The 20,007-nt window shown below is 52.4% G+C and overlaps 1 protein-coding gene across 1 annotated transcript in view; it reads right to left on the bottom strand.

Moving 5' to 3' along the window:
- Positions 1–19,104, bottom strand: part of LRCH1 (leucine rich repeats and calponin homology domain containing 1) — a 155,251-nt gene extending 136,147 nt beyond the window's left edge. Inside the window, exon 1 of the mRNA XM_054586708.1 lies at positions 18,799–19,104. Within this exon, the coding sequence (XP_054442683.1) occupies positions 18,799–19,102 (304 nt within the window). The 5' untranslated portion in view covers positions 19,103–19,104. The remainder of the gene's footprint in view (positions 1–18,798) is intronic.
- Positions 19,105–20,007: the final 903 nt, after the last annotated feature.

Here is a 20,007-nt window from a genome sequence, read left to right as displayed (position 1 = left end):
GAGACCGACTTACTATTTGTACACGACCGGGCCCCAGCCTCTGTATTCTCCTCTGAGTTGCAACGAGATCTGCCAGGAGCCGCGACTCGCGTGCCATCCATCAGCGCTGCCATGCACTACAAACAGCAACGTTTACACAAGGGGCCACCCAGGCACCGTCTCAAGGGGACGCCCCTAAGGCTGGGTAGAGGGTGATGCCGACACTTGTGTACCACACGGGCATCCCAAAGCCTGCGTCCTCTCTGCCCTCCCCCGTGAAACACAGGCAGCCGCGGTGCAAGCTGACTTTGAAAGCCGAGTGGGGCCAGGAGATCTGAAGCGAGGGCTCCCTGTGCCCACCTCAGGCATCGCCCTGCCAGGAAATTCCAAGGCGATTCTGCGTGGGCACGTGGTTACGAAGGAGAGAAGAGGAACTCGCGTGAGGTTTTCATTTCAGCCTGAGGCAGAGGCTCCATCTCTGCAAACGAAAAGCAAAGTGGCAGCGAAGGGGGGTTGCACAGCTGGGGGGAGCCCCTCTCCTGGGTGCCCCAGGCCTTCTGTGTCACGGCGGCTGGGCCCAGGGGCGGGACGGAGGGGGGTGGGGTAGGAACACAGCCTGGGGTGGAGGGTAACTGCCACCTGAAAGCACAATCTCCTTCCTCCTCTTTTCCTTCCTTCCTTCCTTCCCTCCTTCCTCTGTGACTGTTGCTTCTCTTTGTTCATGCCTTTAGAGCAGCCAGGAAACAGTTCATTAGTGACAAAGAAAACGCTGGCAACCGCAATTTGCAAGAAGGAACTCAACAGCTTCTCTCATTCTACAAGAAAGCCGGTTGCTGTGTTGTCCTCTAGGAGAATTCGTTCATCTCCTTCGTTTACTCTTTCAACGTGACTGAGCATTCCGGGAGGCGGGCTTTCAGGGCGGTCCCCAAGGCAGCGGCCCCCCGGTCCATGTACCCTGTCTCATCCCCTCCCCCGGAATGCAGGAAGGACCCACGAGTATGATAGGATGCCGCTCCCACGGTGAGGTCATCTGGTATGGCAAAGGGAGTTCGCGAAAGTCGTTAAGGTCTCCAATAAGTTCACTCTGAGTTCACCCACAGGGACAGGATCCTCAGAGGGCCTGACCTAATCATGTAAACCTTTCCGAAGAGAAACTGGGACCCTCCTTTACAGGAAAAATAAAAAGTCACCATGAGTTCTACAACTGAATTCTGTCAGTTATCTCAAGAACTTGGAAGAGGACTCCCAGCCCCCGATGACAGCAGCCCCGGGCCACCACCTCGATGACATACAGCCTTGTGAGACCCAGAGCAGAGGGCCAAGGTAAAGAGGGCCCTTCCTCCTGACCTGGGAAAACGGCGAGGTAATAAATGGAGGTTGTTTTAAGCCCCAACTTCTTTTGTGGCAATTTCTTACAAGCGGTGGAAAACTGGCACGAATGTCGGCATGGGCATAGACGGTACTAAGGTGCTGGGGACAAAGAAACAGAGAAGAGTGATCGAATGAGGCGGCGGCGCCACAGGCTGAGTGCAGGCTGCCCTGGGCCCAGAGGAGGGAGGCTCCCATGGGTGCTAGGAGACGCTGAGAACGCCTACAGAGAGGCACGTGCTCCCGGACCTTCCCCCGGGTGCTTGAGCGGCCAGCACTTTGAGCTCAAAGCTCTCATCAGCCACAGCTTTGTGACCATGCGGTGGGAGCTCTTCCTGGCTCTCGAAACACACGCTGATCATCAGAACTAACACTGCCGTGCGCTCTGCCGAGTCCAGCAGCAGCAGCGAACTGCAGTCGGAACTCCGGGTTCTCAGAAGGAAGGGCGACCTTACATTATTCCATTGTTGCACTCAGGGATGCTAACACGATCCACACTGGCAGTCGGAATCCTGGACGCAAAAATAAGAGAAGGCCATTCCGACCGAGGGCCAGCACACTCGGGGAGCACCGCTGCCAAAACCTGCCGCCCCGCCGGGCCTTCCCGGGCCTCGTGTCTCCTGCTCAGGGAGGGGCTGCATGAACGCAAGGCCCGTGCCGCAGGCTTCGTCCGAGCGGCTCGGCCCTGGTCCGCAGCTCGCCTCCGGCTGCCATCTCTCTGGCTGCCGTCAGCACGTGCTGAGGGAATGCCGACCAACTACGTTTGTCCAGGCAGAAGAGGGGACGGAAATCCACTGCCAAACATAGAAATGCGTCCCAGAGTCAAATGCGGGCTGCTCTCAGGTGATGGGCTGTTCCGCAACACCTGGCCAGGGCTTCCTCCCTCCGCTCTGGAGTTCACGGTCACTGTCCAAACGTCCCAACAGACGGTCCTAGTTCACCAGACGCAGGAGCTCAAGGTCTCAGAGGCCCAAAAGGGTTTCCTGCAGGCATCTCAGACAACATTTAAATAGAGAGAAAGAAAATGCGATGTCCCTCAATATAAATGGGGCAACGGTGTCTGCATCAGCCAGTCCAATTTAAATAGATCCTATCATTCAATGCAACACATGAATCCCTAGGCGCACATTCACCTCCAGTTGTTTTTATGGCTCAAGAAGCTTTGCTGACAGTCAACCAAGAAGCTGAAACACTCGAGGCTGGAGCAGCGCTTTGAAAATCCCCGCCTGAGGACTTTTACAAGCAAGAATGAGGCCACCCCACCCTCTCCTTCCCAAACACACACGCCTGCAACTTTGGTTTTGCGGATGCGCGCTACCCAGCAAGCCGTCCTTCAGCTTCGAAGGAGGACCGTGCGCATGCGGAGCACAGGAATGGGAAGTGCACCCAAGCTCAGATCCAGCGCCCTAACCAAGGCCACACGGTGAGGGTTCTTTATTTAAATAACTGCACACACATCCTGTAGCTCTGTGAAGCAGAACCTTACAACAGGTCATCTTCACCGAGGTGTGGGGTGCAGAACTGAGCGTAAAACTCCACCGCTGTGCAGCTGCTGCCTGCAGCAGCGGCCCCAGTCCTCTGTGCTGGTGACCAGGGGGAGGAAGCAGAGGCAGGGAGCCAGCCCCTCCTCTGCCGCCCCCCCCCCCGCCCCCGCCCCCAGCAGGGCGGGCCAGTCATTCCCATGGCAGGGCAGGGATGGGGAGGACGCGCCCTAACAAGAGCTGCCGCGCTGCCGCCGAACGAGAGAAGGTGCTTCTGGTCCATCAGGCATTTTTTTTTTTTGGTCTGATTTTTTTTCAGTTCTCCTATTATCCATTGGCCAAAAGAACCTGTTATTGTAACATTCTGGAATCTATTTGTAAACATTTCGCGTAAACCTCATCCAAAGGCTAAGACTAAGCAGAGTCCTTATTACTACTGCCGCCAAAAAGAATGTTGCTGGCTGAATTTACCCAAACAGACAAGAAAAAGATGAAGCAAAACCAATAAATATCCCATACACCAAAATGAAAAAAAGATTTAAAAAAAGACAATTCTAAGCAACCAAAAGTAAACAAGTGAGTGTGTTGCATAATCAGTTTTAAGTGAACACGGGTTGACTGTTTAAAAATCTCAGTCATTAAAGTTTGTTGAACTTCCTTTTGAAAGCTTTAGAACATGCACATAATGGTTTCTAGGTCTGAAGAGAGGAAATAATTGAGATGGAAATGCCTTAAAAAGCAGGGGGGAGCTCATAAATAATTATTGGAAGTTTTCAAATGGACGATGCGGGAAAAGCCATCCTGTTTATCTGTCCATCGTACAACACGGCCTGAAAACGCCACTTCGTCCCTGACCGCGCCGTCCACAACAGTCCCCCCGGTTCCTTCCCTGCGTGTCCCCTGTCACCATCCGCCATTACCCAGCGCCAGCTTCTCCTCCACTAGACCCAGGGGCCTCTCCGTGAAGGCAGACACCCGCGTTTTGTTCGCCTCTGCACACGCCGCCTCCCGCCTGGAGCCTCCGCTGCGCATCGCTCACCCATTCATTCCTCCACTCACCTGTCGCGTTCAAATACACATGCAGCTCCCACCACGGGCCAGGCACTGTCCTGGGAACCAGGAAGACGAGTTACAAGACAAAAGGGAAAACAAGGTTTCTCTCAGCATTTGAGGATGGAAGGGGAGAAGGAAAAGAAGGAAGCAAACAGGTGAATAAGGAACAAATAATCGCTAACAAGTATTGAGCGTTGCTCCTATGTCAGGCTCTGGACTACCCTCCTCGCATACGTCACTCCCGAGAGCCCTCTGAAATAATGCTATGACCCCTTCTCCTCACAGGCGAGGAAACCAGAACACAGCGAGGTTACGGAACTGGCCCAAGATCACTAGGCCAGGAGGCGAAGGAGCAGGAGCCCCAACCTTGTCAGTGAGTTGCCAGGCCACTAGGCTCATCACACAGACAGAGATAAGCAGCAGGGAGGGGCGGGTTCATCAGCAGGTCGCATGCACTAGATAACAAGTAATTGTTGGATGAATGAAGAAAAAAACGACACAGCTCTTCCCAGTCCAGGAAGGGCGAGGTGTGAACGCAGAACTTTAAAAAGCTTCTTGGTCTTGCGATGTGTCACTACCTCCTATTACACAAGCCCCTATACAACACCTTCTCACTCTGCCTTCCGCCATTACCCCACCAGTTGGGAAGGTTTTTTCAAGATTTTTTCCTTTAATCAATGTAACGATAATGGTGGGTATAAACAGTGTTGCGAAACTATATGCCATCCTTTAAGAATCTTCACTCTACAGATTCACCCTGCTAAATACAATCTCCCTTACAGCACCCTGCTCTCCAGCGGCGCCCACGGCTTTCCTCTCTCCCTCATTCCTCCCCCCTCCTTCCTCCCTCCCATTTTATCTCTCACTGAGATCTCAGACACCATGGAAGATCCTAGGTGGTGTCCCAAATGAAAGTCCCGGAGCTGGCAGCTCTGCAGCGAGTTCCAGGCCAGCTCAGATACAATGATAAACGCATCTGGTCAGGGGATCTGGTCAGGGGATCTAATGACAGCCTCCCAGGAGCTGCTGCTGACCAGCGGCCAGGGGCAGAGAGCTGAAGTCCTCCGGTCGGCACGTGGCAAGCTCCAGACCAGGTGAGCAGCAAGCACCGAAGTCCGTCAGCAGCCAGCAGAGGCACTGGGGGGCGGGGGGCAGGGAGGGTGAGGAGCGCAGGGCATAAGAGACCGCGGGAGCAGGGAGACAGACGGACCAGCCAAGAGATATCCAGACGAATGACAGAGACGGATCCAAGTCCCCCGCACAGACTGGGATGGGGAGCAGCGAGAAGACCCCTCTTCTCCACAAAGGGACAGCACAGTGCAAAAAGCAGCCAGGACCAAAGTCATACGCGCAAACACACCTACACGAGCCAAGCGCCCTGTACTTAGAATGTGTTATTTTGATCACCACAGTCGTCCCATGAGATAAGTCTTATTATTTTCACTTTCAGATGAGAAATCAGGGTTCAGAAAGGTACATGAATTGCCCCAAGTCACCCAACGAGTAAGAGATGGACCCGGAATATGACCTCGATCTGTTGGACTCGAAGCCTATTACCTGAACAGCTACAATGGTTTGGACCCTCACAGACGGTGACAAGAAGAAGGGGATGGAAGCCAGTGAGCGGAACATGGTGATTTGAGCACTTTGGTATTTATTCTGGGTGGCCCTCACATCACGTACAATTCTGAGAAGCTCCAGAGCCTGAGGAGACAACACTCCTAGCACACCCTGAGAACACACAGTGCCCATAGCTAGCATTCTCCAGTGCCTGAGGGCACAAAGGGCCAGGTCTGGAAGCCAGAGTTGGTGCCCATCACTCAAGAGTTCACACCTGAGTCTCTTCTGGTACTCACGCTAACAAATCACATCACTGCAAATACCACCGACAACTAACTGTTCTTTCAGCACAGCCCACACAAATGCTCTGTGGATAAAAATGCACATAGAGGACACATCCCAAGGCCCAGGAACTACACCTGATGCAGACCTGTCCTCTTGCCGCACTAGGTGATTTGTAATAATGACTGAGGTGCACGACACCTAGAGAACATCTGTTTTCATTCACAAAATTCCAACACATTGGAACATTTTTAGAACATAAAAGAGTTCCTTTTTTGTTTGATTTTTTTTTTAAAGTTAACTACTCTGAAGGTGAGTCTACTGTGAATTTGAATGGTCTAGAAATCCATCAAGGAAGGGGGAGGGGGGGCAAGTGGTCATTAGCATTTAATTCTGCACCTGAGAAGGGCACTTAGGAGTGGGACATCAGCTGACTGGAGTAGGGTGACAACAAAGCAACTGCAAAATATTAGCATGAATCTCCCCAAGACTGACAGGGGGATTCAATGAGAGAACCTGCTTAATCTAACACAATACCTGATTCGATAAATAAAGCTATCATCACTGTTACTGTTATTATTAATTGGAGAAAAGACAGGAACCTAAAGAGCAGCTAAGGGTCAACTCAGTCCCTGAAAGCGCCTGTTAGCGCCAAAGCCTGAAGTTCAGAAAAGACAGAGGTGAGTGAGGCAGAGGCTGGGGTTGGGGACATCGCTGAGGAGACAGGAGCTGTAATTTGGGGGTGACTGACAGGGGTGGGAGAGCTGGAGTTTTTTTTTTTATTTTTCGGTACTTTGTTTGACTGTTTGATTTCGTTTGGCCAAAGCAGAGAGGCAAGGAAAGGTATGCTCAAAGGTGAAGTAGAGACACCTAACCAGAAACAGAGGGAACATTAAAGCAAAAGCCAGTGGGAGCCACAGAGGCCCATGAGGAGGGTGAGCGAGAAGCCCAATGGGATCGGCAGGGTGGCCCCCGATTCCAGAGGCCTGCTGGGTGCCCTGTCAGGCAGCTGACCCCAGGGCCAGGGGGATGGGCAGGAGAGCACCCTGCACCTGGCCCCGGGGCTACGGGATCCAGGGGTCCAGCCAAAGGGCTCAACGTTCTCCAGCACAAGGCACTTCTTTCTGAGGACAGCGTGCTCGGTGGGAAAGGCGAACACCTCCAGCAGACAGCTGGGGTTCAAACGGGCTCCCTCGCCTTCCATGTGGGGATATGGGCATCTGTGAGCCTCAGTTTCCGTACTCAGCAAACGGGAGGTAGATGACACCTACCTCAGAGGCCGAGGGGAAGGATGAGCTAAAGCCTGCAAAGTCTCTGACACCTGCAGGTGCTCAACACACGCTCAGGCCTCGGACTGCGCGAGCTAACACTGTCCCAGTGATCCCCGGACAGCTTGGCCTAGCACCCACTTTATCCGTCAGTAAGATAAAATGACCCTCATAAATAGAAGTAGAATATTTTATTAGTATGACTACATAGGCGGTGAACAAACTACGTCAAAACAGAAAAAAACAAAAATCAAAGAACCTGTCCACTAAAATGGAAATACAGGTCTTCTAATAGTAGGCATTGATTCTGCCATGTTCTGTGTTTTAAATTTAAAAGCTTGTCAATCAGGGATCCCGAGAATGCAGAGAGTTAAAAAGACAGTAGAGCTGTTCTACTTGGTAAGGCGAATAATGGGTATCTTTAGTCTACTGTATCAAGGTATAATTTATACACAACACAATGTACCCAACTGACGTGCAGAGTCCGACGGGTTTGGACCGACGCCCACGCCTGTGCCCTCGCCGCCCGCGCCTTCCCAGGCCCGGCGTCCTCCCTGTTCTCTGCCCCGATGTCTACTATACTATGGTTTTTAAATCATGGCTACATTTTGCATTACTCCTTTCTATGTATGCTTTATTCCATACTTTAAAAATGAACGCTGTACTTTGCCCGCTAAGATTAATGACAAATGCCGAAGACCTTCCCATGAGGGTTTCTTGGTACGAAAGTAAAAAAGGGAAACCAGCCAAGCATTGTCATTACTTCACTGGACAGCAGGAAGGACAGAGAGGACCAGAGTAAGCTGATCGATTCTGTCCCCTGATCTGACACTAACTGGCTGGGTGGCCTGAGCGAGTCACTTGTCTCCACTTTAGTTTACTCTTAAAAGATGGCGTCTATGGTCCCATAGGAATAAAGTGACCACATAATTTGTCACCCAAATCGGGATGTGTGAAAAGGAGGTGCTGTAATTCATTAGGCCCAGGCAAGAGGTACAAGCCAGACTGTCCCCAGCAAACCTGGACCCACGATGACACCACTTTTGAGCATCCTCTAAGAGCACCTCCTGTGACAGACAGCACTTCCTGTGACACCTGCAGTGACCGAAGGGCGTTGTATAGCATTATGAAACGCGATGACATCCATCTGGAAGCTGAAGACTGCCCTTCCGAGGTGACGGGGCTCGTTGGAGCCACGCGGTGTAAAGGGATCACGAGCAGGGCTCTGCCTGGCCGGCCGCCAGGAGACAGACAGGCTCTGAGACCCTGGGACACAGAGGGCACACACGGTGACCTGACACCACTTCGGAAGGACCCGGGCGTCCTGACTGTTAGCTGAGCTCGCCGATCTCCTCACTCCCTCTCAGAGAGGCGGACGTTAAGGACTCTAGCAGGGCAGTTACCTCGGAACTCCCACTGTGCAAATATCCCGTTGAGATACCAAGTCTTTATCTTAACCTACTGATTCCCAGGACTTTGCCGGTGGGAGCGGGGAGCAACAGCAAGTCTTCAGCTGCCCATGAACCTCATGAAATAGGTCGGCCTTCGGCACACCAACACTCATAATGTTAGAGCACGGCACCCTCCAAAGTAGTGCATGGATATAAGAAAGTATTAATTGCAAATACATGAACAAAACCACAGCTAAGCGTTTATTACAAGACTGTAACCACTGGAATGCCTGGTACGACTAAAATCGGCTTTGATGTAATCAGGCTTTCTAAAGACCAGGAGAAAACACGTAATTGCCTTAAATCTCACACAGAGATCATCATCCTCACCTCCAAGGGAAGTGCACAAAGATCTCGTTGCCTTCCACTGTGCAGATTCCTCTGAAGTCTATCAATTTACATAAACAGGAAAAAAAATTTGGTTATTTATTCATAAACCATGTTGCCACTTTAGTCAAAATGGGCTGCTGTGGTACTTCATTGAGAAAATTGTAAAAGCAACTCCTTAATGCATTCAAAGATCTTTGTCACATAATAGAATGCATTTTTATATATCAAATCAATGATAACCACCTAATAAAATAGCTTGTAGAATGTAAGCACTTGTATTATATTACAAAGGCAATATTCTAAGAAGTAAACTTGGTTCCTTTCTCAAGGGAGGGAATAAAACCTAATGAACTATAAACAGGTTGTTTATTTCAGTGACACATCCTAAGGTCTAACAGAATTTTATACCAAAAATAAAAACCAAAATGTGTATTTGCATTTTTAAATAACAGACGCCGTGGAGAATTTCTGAAACGGTTCACCGTCGCTGGCTTTAAAACACAGTTCTTGGACATGGGGCCGCTCACAAGCAGCGAGGACCAGGACTGAGGTCCTGTGCACACACCTGGGCCCCACATCCGCGTTTGGAGGAGTGGAGGAAGTGGCAGGAGTCCAGACACACCAAGATCTCTCTGCTCCTCAACCTCTGAGTCACCCGAGGACGGCTGTCAAGGTGCTCGGGGCTCCGTTCCCATTGCAACACATCTGCAGGCCCGAGCCTCGGGCTCTAAACCTGTGCTGCTGCAACAGAGCGCAGCAGGGACCCGGGCGCTTCCCCGAGAGCTCGGCTTCGAATTCGGACTCTGTCTTCACCAGACGTGCTCAGACTTCCTCAATGACACGCTCCCTTCCGCGACAAGGACACACCTGCCCGCCCTGCAGGATGGCTGTGAGGAATGAATGAGGAAACATCCGGAAGGACCCTGGACCTAGACGGTCCCTTATCAGCACCTTCAGAGTGATATGAAGCTAGTCACAAAGCTTTCGATGAACTAAGGTCTGATTGAAGTTGACAATAAAAGCCGGGTGCCAGAAAAACAGTGAGAAGTTTAAATCTATAGATGTGTTCTTCAGTCTTTGCCTCCTCGTGGATATTTTCCCACTTCTGACAGAAAAATGATAAGCTATACGTCTTCAGAGCAGTTGCCAGGAATGGAAAAAGAGTCACAAAATTGTTCTTTGCCAAGAGCATAAAAAAGAGATTGACTGATTGATCTTCATCTGGATACGCTTCTACATCCATGGCAGGGGCCTGCAGAGGGCGGGGAGCCCCGTGAGGCCCGCGCCCTCCTTGCCCAGGCCTGGATCTCCTGGCCTGGATTCTCCCGTACCCTTCCCCTGAGCACGCAGTGCGGCACCAGGACGCGGCTCCCCAGTCTCCACTACGACTGCCCCGCCTCCTCCTCCTCCCTCAGCCTTGTCCTCCTCAAGGTGTCCCTGTCCGGGTGAAACCTAATCAGACCTAAGGACACCGTCATACTGAAGACTGCACAGAGATCCGATAAAAATTCAGAACATGCTGTCCTGCTCAGCCATTTACTAGCGACATAACCCAAAGAAAGCCGTTCCACCGTCCTGGTTAGGTAGCTGGGATACTAAAAACCCTCCTACATACACCGCTATCCTCTGAAGACTTACAAGAGTCTATCACTTACACGCACTGACAGCATGGCTACTCGAGCTTTCTGGATATTAATATCATTTTATTAAGGACATACTACTTTCAGGAATCTAACGAGTTGTTTTGTGCCTTGTAAGACTGAATCTCTACGGTAAAGATAAGGGAGTTGAGTAATGGCGAAGGGCAAGGCCAAGCACTGGCCAAAGAAGCACTTTACACATACGTTCACTACCCGTCGTCCTATTATGATTATTACCCCCATTTCAGGACGAAGGGAACTAAAGCCCAGGGAGGTGAAGCACCAGCCCCGTCCTGGTGGAGCCGCAGCCTGTGCAGCTTGCCATGATTTATTTTTGCGTGGAAAACTAGCACACAAGGTCACGGGAATCCAGGAAGGCAAGTGGCGTCTACTCACCACTCTATTTATATATATAATTTTTTTTTAACTTATCCTCACCCAATGACATGCCTATTGATTTTAGAGGGAGAGGGAGAGAAACATCGATGGGTTGCCTCTCACATGCGCCCCAACTGGGGACTGAACCAGCAATCCAGGCATGTGCCCTGACCGGGAATCGAACCAGCAACCTTTCAGTATACGGTACAATGCTCCAACCCTCTGAGCCGCCCGGCCAGGGCTCTATGGATCACTCTCTCAGTCACAGCCTTACCTCTGCCTGCTGCCGCCCCTACCTCACGCCGTCACAACAACCCCGAGGAAGAGAGGCGTTTTGATTTATAACAAATCACACACCTGAACTTCAGAGAGAGTCAGTCACTTCTAACAGTAAAATCAGTAAATCGGGGAGATCATATGTGAAACATAAAAATGGAATAGAGAAAAGTTTAAATTCCCCCTGGCCACCCGCGGTGGGCATCTCCTGAGCCAGCCTCTCCTCAGCCTGGAGGCCCCACCGAGCCCCGGGTGACCCCGCCGAACCCAGTGCCCCCCCCCACCGCTCCCCCGCCAGTGAGAGGGGAGCTTCGGTCTGCTGGGCCCAGCGACCAAGGGTCCTGCAGGGCCAGAGGGGGCTTTCGGACCCTCGGTCGCAGTGGCTGGAGTGGAGAGAATTACCCCCGAGGGGCTTTATTCTCGGCCCGATGCCAAAGTCTCCATATTCAGAATTTGATGTTGGAACTGAGGTTGCGTTTTTCCAAAAAAGCCGTAAGAAATCACCCTTAACCCAAAGGCCCGCCTCTGCCACCGTTAAATCGAAGGCTGGTGAGAGAGCAAATGGGGAGCTCTCCCGCCTTTAGCTTCGATGTTACTGAGGGAAAGGGATGGCTCCCGGGGCCGGCCAAACACAGAGAGGGTTCTAAACTGGGGGAGCGTGAGGGAGTCGGGGCCCAGACGAGCCAGAGCCACCCGTTTTTAAGTGTGAAGGTGGCCCCTTCCCTGCGTCACGGCTCATTGCCATGCTCCCTAGCACTTACTGGGCCCAGGCAGGGACAGCATGAGCGCCGTGCAGGGTCCCCAGGGCGGGACATTGAACAGGGCAGGCTGGGGAAGGGCCACCTTGTCGGGGGAGCAGCTGGCGCTACCGGCTACCCCAGGGCTGAGTGCATGCTGGGCTGAACTGTGCCCCCATGAAGTCATGTTGAAGCCTTAACCCCTAGGACCTCGGACGACCCCTGCCTTTGGCACTCAGGCCTGGAAAGCAATCACAGAGGTCAGACGAGCTCCTAGGGGTGGGACTTCCTCCAATGTGACTGGAATCCGTACACAAAGATCTCTGGACCAGCAGAGATACCCGCGGAAAGGCCGTGGGAACACACAGTGAGCAGGCGACCGTCTGCAAGCCAGAGACAGATGCCTCTCGGGTGGAGAAACCAACCCGGCCGACCCCTTGGGCCCTCAGCCTCTAGAACCAGGAGAAATGAACTGCTGTGGGTTAAGCCACTCAGCCTGTGCGGTTTTGTTATGGTAGATAAGCAAACGAATACGGCGGGCAATGCTGAGAAGCAACAAAGATGCCAAATGAGAAACAATAAGGTCATTGCCGAGATGGCAGCAGGTGAGCCAAAGGTGCGCAGGTAGGAGCTTGTATCACGGGACGGCCAAGATGATGGACACTAGGAGCGGACTGCGAGCAGGAAGAGAAGACAGGACAATCCCCTGGTGCGCACCGAGTGTTTTCTGTGATAGCCAGAGAGGGCACATAAAACATAAGGAAAAACCCCTGCCTTGCCAGAGCGCACAGGCCAGTAAAGTCAGGAAGAGGCTACACATGGGAAAAGTACCAGCGGAGGAAGGCAGTAATTAACACAAACGCCACAAGGAAACAACGCAAATGTGCCTTCAGGCTGCGCCTGAGTCAGTGCTGGCTCTGCAGGGAGGGGCGGGCAGCCACCGGCCCTGCACCGGTGAGCGGCCTTGGCGACCAGGCGCGTGGGGCAGGCAGAATCTTACAGCGCAGGGGAGAGGAAGGGGGAAATGACCCAAAAAAGGGAATGGAAGGCCGTCTAGGGGAAGGCCGATCGGGCAGGCTGTGGACGATGCTGTCTTTGAACTTGCCCCCACTGCCCGCAGAGATAAAGCGAATCAAATCAGAGCCCGGCCACGGGAACCAGGTCAGGGTGCCGGTGCTGCTCCTAACGCTGCGCGCCACCAACACCAAAAACGGGAAGGAGGGTGAGAGAAAGACACCGTGCAGCGGAACTTCCTGTCTCGCCCTGCAAGGTTGGTGTCAAATACGAGGCCACAAGAGAAGTCAGAGGATTAAAAAAAAACTAAGATGGGGCTTGCTTCTTACCACCTGGAGAGAACGGTGAAGAAAAATTCAAGGCTCGCTGAGCTGGAGGGCTCCTGGCCCTGCTGTATCTTCAGGGGCTTAGGGCCCCTCTTGCAAACAGGCTGAGCAAACATCAAGGAAGATTCCAGAATGGTACAGCCTGACCCTGGTGACTTGAAAACGTCCTGGAACAGGACCAGGCACTATAAACTGAATGGCTCAGTGTCAACATCGTATTCACAGAGAAGCAATAATTTCTCAACCAACAAAAAAAAAGAAGAAGATGTCTGTTTTACAAATCAAACCCTGGTTCATCTCTGATTTGGTTTTCTTCTTCCCACCTCTATCCTCTTTTATGGCCATTGGACATAAGGAGAAATCAAGACTATAAAAGCATTTCCCTTCTGTTGCAAAGAGAAGCCAAATTCTCACAGTTCGTCAACCTTCTGTTCATGTAAACAATCTCACTTTATTTTTGAATTACTTTGTGGGAACAGATGGCTCCCAAATGTATGCCTTCTTACTAGAGTATATGAAAGCAATACTACCAAGCTCTAAAATTAAGATGAAGAAAATACAGGCACGCTTCAAGTCTGCATCTACATTGGGAGACCTAGTTTTCCTAAACTAAACTTACTTGGAATTTTGATCTTTCTTTTTAAACTCTTTTCTTTTGTTGCCTTTTTTAAAAATTTTATATGTATTTTTTAATTTTGGTTAAACAAAGTACATCACATACGTGCGCACGCGCACACACACACAGAAATCCTGAAATACAGCAACTGGTGCATAAAAACTTCCACGCAACAAAACACCAGTAGCAACAGCAGAGGCCTCCAGACTTCCTACATAAAGGCATCAGATATGTAAACATAGTTGGGTTTTATACCTCACCTTCTGAAACCTTTTATGATAGGTTATGATTTTATAATTTGAAATACGCACGGCAATTAACACCAACGTACCTGCATTCCAACCACTGAGACAACCATGGAGAGAGTTTGCAGGTGGGAATCCGGGTGGCATGACCGGATCCAAACCCACGCCCGATTCCCCAGAGGCTGCTCCACGGCAAAGGCTCATTTTCCAAACAGCTAAAGCCCATCGGGAAAGGAGCATCCAAACAGGTTCTGGTGACGCAGAGACAAAAGCTCGAGAGAGGCGCCCTAATGAGACCATAACTACCCTAAGTAAAGTTAATAGCATTTCTGCCACTTAAATGGCCAAATCTCTGGAAAAGCATCCTCAATATACTACCTGAGGAGTGAAGACTCTGGGGAGATATTCGGAGAAAGTACATGCCACCCAGCCTACACATAATAAGCCTTTATACCTCTGTCTACACAGCTATAACCATATAGGTCATCTCTATCAACAGATATAGATTAAATATACACAGACAGACATGAAAAGGGGGAAAAATAGAAAATAACACACAAAGTAAGGAAACAACTTAGGTCTAAGTAAGCAATGATGAAGTTAGGTAAAGAATACAAAAAGTCTGTAGACACCAGAAGGATAACAAGAGCAAAAAGCAATCAGTATCAATACGGATTTCAAAAGGTAAGATATCTATCTACTCTTCAAACGCTTACACCTGAGAATTGCTAAACCATAGCAGGGAAAATTTAAGTTTGCGGCAAAACACACAAAAAAATTTTGGTCACTTACTCAAAGTTGGAAATAGCAGCGTGTGCCAAAAATCAAGTAAGATGCTGCACTGGCTGACAAGCTATCCAGTAGCATCATGTCAACGATGAAGGTCAAGCCTCGGGCTCTCCTTTGTGGACCGGCACAGACCCAAACTCTCCAGGGGTCCTGCGGCCTATAATCGCGTCCTGCTATTCCAGAAACATGAGCAATGTGCTCCTGCCTTTTCCATAGAGAGCAGTCTGTCTTGTGGAGACCGTTTCCACCATCCACAGGCTCGTGGAGAAAGACATCTGAGCAGGATTCCAAGCCACCTTGATATTGTCTCGGTTGTTCTGCGGCTTTCACTTTTTGAAATCTCTACACCTTAATACGGAGGAAATTGACCAACAGCAGAAAAATAATGACGATAGGAAGGAAAAGGATGTGACTCACCGTTAGGGATGGAGAAGGACTTTGAGTACGTGTAATGAAAATAGGCATTGGTTCGGTAGTGAGTACCACAATAAACGATGGCTACACCAGTAACTAATAAACTTAATAGCAGAAAAATAATGTGAAACTAGATACAGCTAGACGTAACATTTTTAAGTGTGTGATTTCAAAAGTGTCATTACATTGTAATAAAAAATCTTTATAGCCAAGGCTATGGAGCAGAACACGTTTTTCAGAAAGAATCGATTTCTTTATCAACTCGCGTGTGAATTCTAATGACTAAAGAGCCCTAACATCCCGGGGACTCGTCGCTATAGAAAGGTACCGGGTTGGGGGAGGTCAGCCTCCAGGCGAAGAGACGGCGCACAAATCTCGGGGAAGATTCCTTGCGTGTGCGCAGACCTTTGAGAGCGCGAGCTCAGATGAGGGCATTGGTCCCCAGGCTGACAGATCACAGGCCTCAGTCAAAATCAGAGTCCCCATCATTTGGTGACAGTGCGGTGGGAGGAAGTAACCCAGGCATGAGCTTAAACGCCCTCTTATTGTTTTATTCACAGATCTCACACTGCCAGGTCCTCGGTCCACGTGTTTGAACTATCTTTCCATCCACAGAATGTTCACAGGCACTTCTACGCAAAATCTCTCCATCCTGCAAAACCTGGCCCAAATCCCCCCGGGGCTAAGACAGTGATAGCGTTTCCTAGCCAGCTTCACCGAAATGGCCTTTTGCTCTGAATTCTGCAAACAAGGTCTCTCCGCGGTGTCTGGCATCTCGCCTTGACCTGCCTGGTGGCTCCCACCGCCTCCTGAACTGTGCGCTTCTCCTTCGCTCCTGTCTGATCTCGCCCTCTACGCCTCCTGCCATCTCTGCACTCACACACGCAGGACCTCAGTGGGTGTTTTTCATGCTGCACGCCTGTACTCCCACGTGCATAAGCTCTTCATTTCCCAAACAGCCTCTCCTGCTTCCAGCCACCTCGAAAAGACCCTGGCAATACAGTGCACCCCTGTCCTTGACAAGTTCTGCACACTAAGTCCTTGGGATTCCCTTCTATTTTCCAGAACCTCTGAAATCAGCCAGAGACAGACACTTCCTTTTCGTGCTCACTTTTTTCAATCTACTTTATTTCAATTAGACAAACCCCCTTTCGAACCTCTTCATCCCAAAATGACACTACTTAATAAATCAGCAATAGGAGGGGGAAAAAAATGTTTGCTTTCCTGACACACACGTTGGTGCAGTACTTTTCATCAGGCTCAATGTTGTGCCGCTTCAAGCTGATTATTCATCATCGTTTGTGCTGTTGTTACAAGCCACCTCAAGTCACCCTTAACAGAGAGCAGCGTGTATGTTTCTAAAACAAAGGTGGTGTATCTGTACTATAACTCTTCCTACTGATCCTGCAAAATGAATTTCTTCATGACCTCCCCAACCCCCTCCAACCAGAACGAGAACTCCCCAAGGATGGACACAGGGATTCTCTGCCGGTCGCTGTTCTGTGCCTGGTGCCCAGAGCAGTGCCTGACACTCAGCGGCACTTGGCGGCTATTGAGCGGGTGAATGTTCGTTGAATGAATCCCCAGAGTCTGTTCCTCTCCACCTTTTCCCTGCTTAAAAGGAATATGGCCAGGCATGTAAATACTGAAGTGAAATCGTCAGGGTTCCAATCGCTGGCTCACCCTGTACGTGGGGGGCGGCTCCAGAGCGTCTTAGGCGACTTCTCCTCACCGCCATCCACCTCCGACGGTCAGCGAGGACAGGAAGAGGCGTCCACAGACGACTGTGAGCACTACCACAGGCAGCACAGCACACGAGCCCCTGACACCCCCAGAATGTGATTAACCAGTGTCACCCCCATAGATTCAATAAAAAGGAAGCAAGCACAGGTTTTTCTTGAAGTAATGCCTACGCCGCCGATACACCAAGTTGACCCAACTTTGGAAATAAAGGGCAGCGTAACTGAAGTAGAGGAACAACTTTCAAGCCCCCACCCCCCACTGAACGTACAAACACATGTCACTACTTTCATGCCAGCTCCATTTTCTGCAGCCATATCCCACCCTCCCATAGTTCCATACCCTCCACGGCAAAAAGGAAGTAGAACAGATTTTTTTTTTAACGTTTGTGATTCAGGCAATTCTTGGAATAGCTAAGAGGCCCTATCAAGAGACTCCCCAGCTGCTGACAGCTCCACTCTGGAAATTTCCTCCTTTTTTGCCTATTCCTGACTGTCCCCACATCCAAATTACAAAGTTTAATGACCCCAAAGAACCCTTTTTGCCTCTGGCACTCAGAACTCTGTTTAAATATATTCCTTGGGACTCTTGATAAATGATTATTGAATTAAAGGGAGAGAGGGGAATAAAAGCACTGGAAATCTAGCTCCAAACGTCAACTGCCTCCTCCCCTGACCGGTCTCCTTCCTTCCCCCACAAGAGGGAACTGGGAGATCTGGAGCCCAGAGTCCATCCAGAATCCAGGGGGTCAGGCACTGGGCTCACGAGGTGCTGATAGCCACAAGGTCTGGGCAGTGGTTCCAAAACGGGGCACTGGCAAATGCTGGGTGCTGGCCAAGATGAAAACCCTTCCCTCCACCCCCCTCCGGGAGCTGAACCGGATGGTAGAAAACCAAGTTGAGTTCTGCAGGGATCCCAAGGCCCGATTCGCGTTCCACCGCCCTCCTTCCTGTTTATAGATCCCGCTGCAGGAACTCCAACCACCAAAGAGAAAGCAGACGTCTCAGAAGTATGTCAACACATGACATAACTTGAAAAAGCTGGCTGCTCATTGGCGCGAGTTATGACTTGCCCAGCTCACGCAGGAAAACCGGCCCACTTTAATTACTTTTCTTTTACTATGCCATGCCGTCCCTCGCTGGGCCCCCGCCAAGATCGGGTTACTGAGAGCTAGGTAGCCTCCGTGGTAGGAACCAGACCGTGTAGGCGGTGAGCTGAAAGCAAGAACCAGAGCCGCCCGCCCGCCCGCCGAGTGACGGCGGGTTCGGCTTCTCCACCATCGCAGAGGCTCTTTCCTCGCACAGGCGCAGGAAGAGGAAGCCTCGGCAAATCCTCGCAGCCGGCACTAAGTTGCCTGATCGCTAGGGTCGCCGAGGGCCCTCACGGCACCGCACCGATGCCCTCGGGTCGGCCAAGGGCGCGCCACCTTTGTCCGTGTTTCCCCACCAGGGTGGGCGACGCCTTGACGCAAGAGGGCTTGTCTGGGTCGGAGACGAAGACGCTGTGCCCGGGGTCCCTGCCCCAGCGCCCGGATGCCCGGCCCTGCGCCGAGCCCAGGAAGCCCGCGCGGCCGCTGCTGAGTGGGAAGCCCGGGACCCCGCGCTGGCGGGCGCCGCGGCAGGGCGCACCCCAGCTCTCCGCGGGCGGGCTCCACCGCCAGCCGCCGAGCGAGGCGGGGCTCACCGTGCCCTCCTCGGGGCCCGCCTTTCCCGCGCCCACGCGGTCCCTCACTCCGGAGAGCACGGGCGGAGGGACCCCCGGCGAGGCTACATCTCCTGCTCGCTGCTGCGTCGGGAAGGGCGCGACAGCCAGCCACTCACACCCACTGCCTGGCCCTGGGCCCTCTCTCACCTGCCTGCACCGTGTCCGAGAGATCGTGCCCGGGCCCCGCGGTCCTGGGAAATTCCTTCAATTTCCTGGCGCTGAGGTTCAATCCCCCGGAGTTGGCAGCTTCCTCCAGAGCGCGTTCCAGCCCCCGGTTCAAGGGCAGGTTGAAGCCCCCGCTGCCGCCACCGCTGCCTCCCCCAACCCCGCCGTTGGCTCCGGTTCCTCCGTGGTGCTGATGGTGGTGGTGGTGGGCGTGATGATGTGGGGGCAGAGCAGACACCGACAGGGAAGGGACGAAAGGTTGGGGTTCGCTTCCCGGCGTCGCCATCTTCTCCCGGGCCCCCACCCCTACCGCCACCCCGCCCCGCCGCTCCTGCGGGGGGCCGTCACAGCTTTCCCCCGAGAGGGGGAGACGGCTCCGGGTGCCGCGTTCCTGCAGGGCTCCGCCGAAAGATGCCGGGAGCGGGGGAGAAGGGTGTGGCGGGCGCGGAAAGAGGGGCTGGCGACGAGGCGGCCGCGGCAGCTCGGTCTCAAAGGTTTCCTGTCCCGGGGAAGCGGCGGACTGCGGCGGCGGCGGCGGCGGCGGCGGCAGGCAGCGCGCATGTGTCTCCACCCTCCCCTGCGCCCTCCTCTCGGCCGCGCTCTCCCCTCCTCCGCCGCCGCTCTCTCCTCCTCCTTCCCCCAAGCTGTCAGCCCAGCGCCGGGACTTCCTCCGCCGCGAGCGGCGCGCTCAGCCCCGGATCCGGGTACGGGGAGCCGGCCGAGCGCCCGCCGGGCGGGGATCGTTTTCATTGAGACGCCCAACTGCTCTGGCTTTCTTGTCGCTGCCGGGGGCCGGGGGTGGTAAGGGACAAAAGATTTCAGAGGCTCTAAGAAGCCGGCGACCAGGCAATAGATGGGATTTGAAATCACGGGGAGGTGAGAGGTTATCTCCATTCCGGGAATTACTGTGACCCAGCGTCCCCCCAGACGCAGCCTCCCGCGGCGCTGCGCAGCCGGCAGCCGACCGCGGGCGTTCGGGTCCCTGCCGAGCGCCAGGCTCTGGTCTGGGCGGTCCGCGGTAGTGATCTCGTTGATCCAGGAGCCCGGGGAGCAGCAAATCCTGTTCTCTCCAGTCTACAGAGGAAGTCAAGAACACTGTCTAAGGTCACCGGGGCTCCTACCGGCGTGCCCCCGGGCCATCAGCACACAGGAAGGACAGGTTTCCTGCGCGGCGGTAGAAAACTGCAGACC

This window comes from Pteronotus mesoamericanus, unplaced genomic scaffold, assembly GCF_021234165.1.
Source record: "Pteronotus mesoamericanus isolate MK-2021 breed Mesoamerican mustached bat unplaced genomic scaffold, CSHL_Meso_final contig_94, whole genome shotgun sequence".
Lineage (NCBI taxonomy): Eukaryota > Metazoa > Chordata > Mammalia > Chiroptera > Mormoopidae > Pteronotus > Pteronotus mesoamericanus.
The sequence above is the reverse complement of the archived record's forward strand: the minus strand, read 5'-3'. Positions and strand labels throughout refer to the sequence as shown.